Raw genomic sequence first — 2,500 nt, forward strand, 5'->3', positions numbered from 1 at the left:
AGAGAGAGAGAGAGAGAGAGAGACTGAGAGAGAAAGAGAAAGAGAGAGCGAGAGAGAGAGAGAGAGAGAGAGCAAAGGAGGAGGGGGGGGGTAGCAGCAGGGTCGGTGTGAGCACGACTGTGCGCAGCGCGTGGCAGGTCATCGGACGCTGTTACTGAACGTCTGTGGCACGCACGCACGCACGCACGCACGCACGCACGCACGCACGCACGCACGCACGCACGTACGGAGCCGCATCACGCGCTCTAGCTGCTCACATCACAGCGCGCGCCGACGATGCTGCAGCAGCACATTCAAAACTGCAAGCAGCGAGAAATCTAATCCTAATCCCAATCATTCATACGAAAATAGCGAGAATTTATCTAGGGCCGAGCGCGCCCGCGTAGCATCAGCGCTAGCTAATCTTGTTCTGTCGCCGTTGGCTCCGAATTGGTACCAGCAGCGTTCCCTAATGACTATTGACATGCGACCGCTAGAGGCAATTGCTGCGCAGTCACTGGCCGCCGAGACGAACCCCCGCACGTCACCGACTATGTAATGTTGAACGACGATAGCGACGCTAGCGACCATCTCCAGCATCACAAACGCACGGAGCAATTTTACAGTCTCCTTGCCGCGAGGCCGGACACTAGCACTACAGGTTATTTATTCATGTCGATGGCGCGGCCATTCCGGGGCATCGATTGAATTCCCTTTATTCTCACCAGAGGACAGCGTCGGTGTTCGAGTCCATTTATCCAGCCAAAGTTCAAACATCTGTGCATTGCACATGTAAGATGTCCGATAACATTTCCACCGCGGCGCATTCTCACTGAAGGAGAGAGGGGCAACCGATTAAAGAAAGTGACGCCCCTGAACTGCACTTCGCGCTGCCAATTACGCTGCTAATATCAATCATATTTTAGAAAATCTTCTATAATGAAGGTGCCGGCGTCTAGGCACTCGACTGCGGTTTACTGTAATCGTTGTTAACGATTCACGCACGCACTCATTCTATCGCGGCGAAACTATATATAGCCCCAAAATTGCTGCGTGTGTAAACTGGTAGTCCTTTCTATCGTTATGATTAATCCCGCACATGCAGTGTGTGTGTGTGTGTGTGTGGTGTGTGTGTGTGTGTGTGTGTGTGTGTGTGTGTGTGTGTGTGTGTGTGTGTGTGTGCGTGCGTGCGTGCTTGTGCGCGGGGCGTGTGTGTGTGTTAGTTTATGATAAAAATTAAAACCAAACTAATTTCTGACGCCATGCGTGTACATATGAATTTTATGGAATTCGGCCCGAACTAAATAAGGGTTGTCCATCCAAATCACTCTCTCCTGCTCGTCTGACAAATGTAAATACAATTATAAGATTTATCCGCGAATGACGTACGAGGAAATCTCGTAGAATAGAGGAAATCCACGATGATAATGTGGTGTGTGTGTGTGTGTGTGTGTGTGTGTGTGTGTGTGTGTGTGTGGTTGTGTGTGTGTGAGAGTGTGCGTGTGTGGATGTGGTGTGAGTGTGTGTGTGGTGTTTGTGTGTGTGTGTGTGTGTGTGTGTGTGTGTGTGTGTGCGCGCAGCCGGTGGCAGTGCGTGTGAGTGCGTGTGCGCGCTAGCGTGCGTGTGTGCGTGCGTGTGTGTGCGTGCGTGCGTGTGTGTGCGCGGGGAGGGCGTAGCGTCGTACTAGGGCTTCACGAATCACCTGCTGACATGTCTGTGTTTGCAGGCTACGGCCAGGCGACGCCTCGCACGATCGGCGGCAAGCTGTTCTGCATGTTCTACGCGCTCGCCGGCATCCCGCTCGGCCTCGTCATGTTCCAGAGCGTCGGCGAGCGGCTGAACACGTTCTTCGCGTTCGTCATCCGGCACATCAAGAAGGCGCTGAAGATGAAGAACGAGAACGAGGTGTCCGACAAGACGCTGATCGGCGTCGGCACGACGCTCAGCGGCATGGTGACGTTCGCCGGCGCCGCCGCCTTCTCAAACTTCGAGGAGAACTGGTCGTACTTCGACGCGCTCTACTACTGCCTCATCACGGTGACGACGATCGGATTCGGCGACCTCGTCGCGCTGCAGGAGAACCAGGATCTGAACGAGCGGCCCGAGTACGTCGCCTTCAGTCTGATCTTCATCATCGTCGGCCTGATCGTCGCCGGCGCCTGCATCAACCTCGTCGTGCTCAAGTTCTTCACGCTCAACATGGAGAACCTCGAAGACAAGTCGGAGGAGCCGAGCCCGTTCGCGCTCGACGGCGACATCGTAGTGACGGCGAACGGACCCATCGACACGGTCGACGACGCGCAGCAGCCGGACAACCTGTCCGTCTGCTCGTGCTCGTGCTACGGCGAGGGCGGGCTGTTCCGCTCCGGCAAGCGGCCGCCGCAGAAGTACTCGCGCACGAACAAGGAGAACATGTACAACTGCACCGAGGACGTCGACGCCTTCATGAAGTGCGAACTGCTGAATCAGAAGCGAGCATCCATATAGCGATGTAACGGGGAACGTATATAGGATGGGGAGG

General features: G+C 55.0%; 2 protein-coding genes across 3 annotated transcripts in view; one reads left to right on the plus strand and one right to left on the minus strand.

The window, feature by feature from the left end:
• Nucleotides 1–2,500, minus strand: part of LOC106810077 (trafficking protein particle complex subunit 9-like) — a 207,241-nt gene that overhangs the window by 32,591 nt on the left and 172,150 nt on the right. The window lies entirely within an intron of this gene.
• LOC106810117 (two pore potassium channel protein sup-9-like) overlaps nucleotides 1–2,500 on the plus strand; it is a 6,275-nt gene that overhangs the window by 3,021 nt on the left and 754 nt on the right. The window contains exon 2 of the mRNA XM_014813395.1: nucleotides 1,706–2,500. This exon is cut by the window's right edge and continues 754 nt beyond it. Within this exon, the coding sequence (XP_014668881.1) occupies nucleotides 1,706–2,466 (761 nt within the window). The 3' untranslated portion in view covers nucleotides 2,467–2,500. The remainder of the gene's footprint in view (nucleotides 1–1,705) is intronic.

Source organism: Priapulus caudatus, unplaced genomic scaffold, assembly GCF_000485595.1.
Source record: "Priapulus caudatus unplaced genomic scaffold, Priapulus_caudatus-5.0.1 Scaffold16, whole genome shotgun sequence".
In the NCBI taxonomy this organism is placed as follows: domain Eukaryota; kingdom Metazoa; phylum Priapulida; class Priapulimorpha; order Priapulimorphida; family Priapulidae; genus Priapulus; species Priapulus caudatus.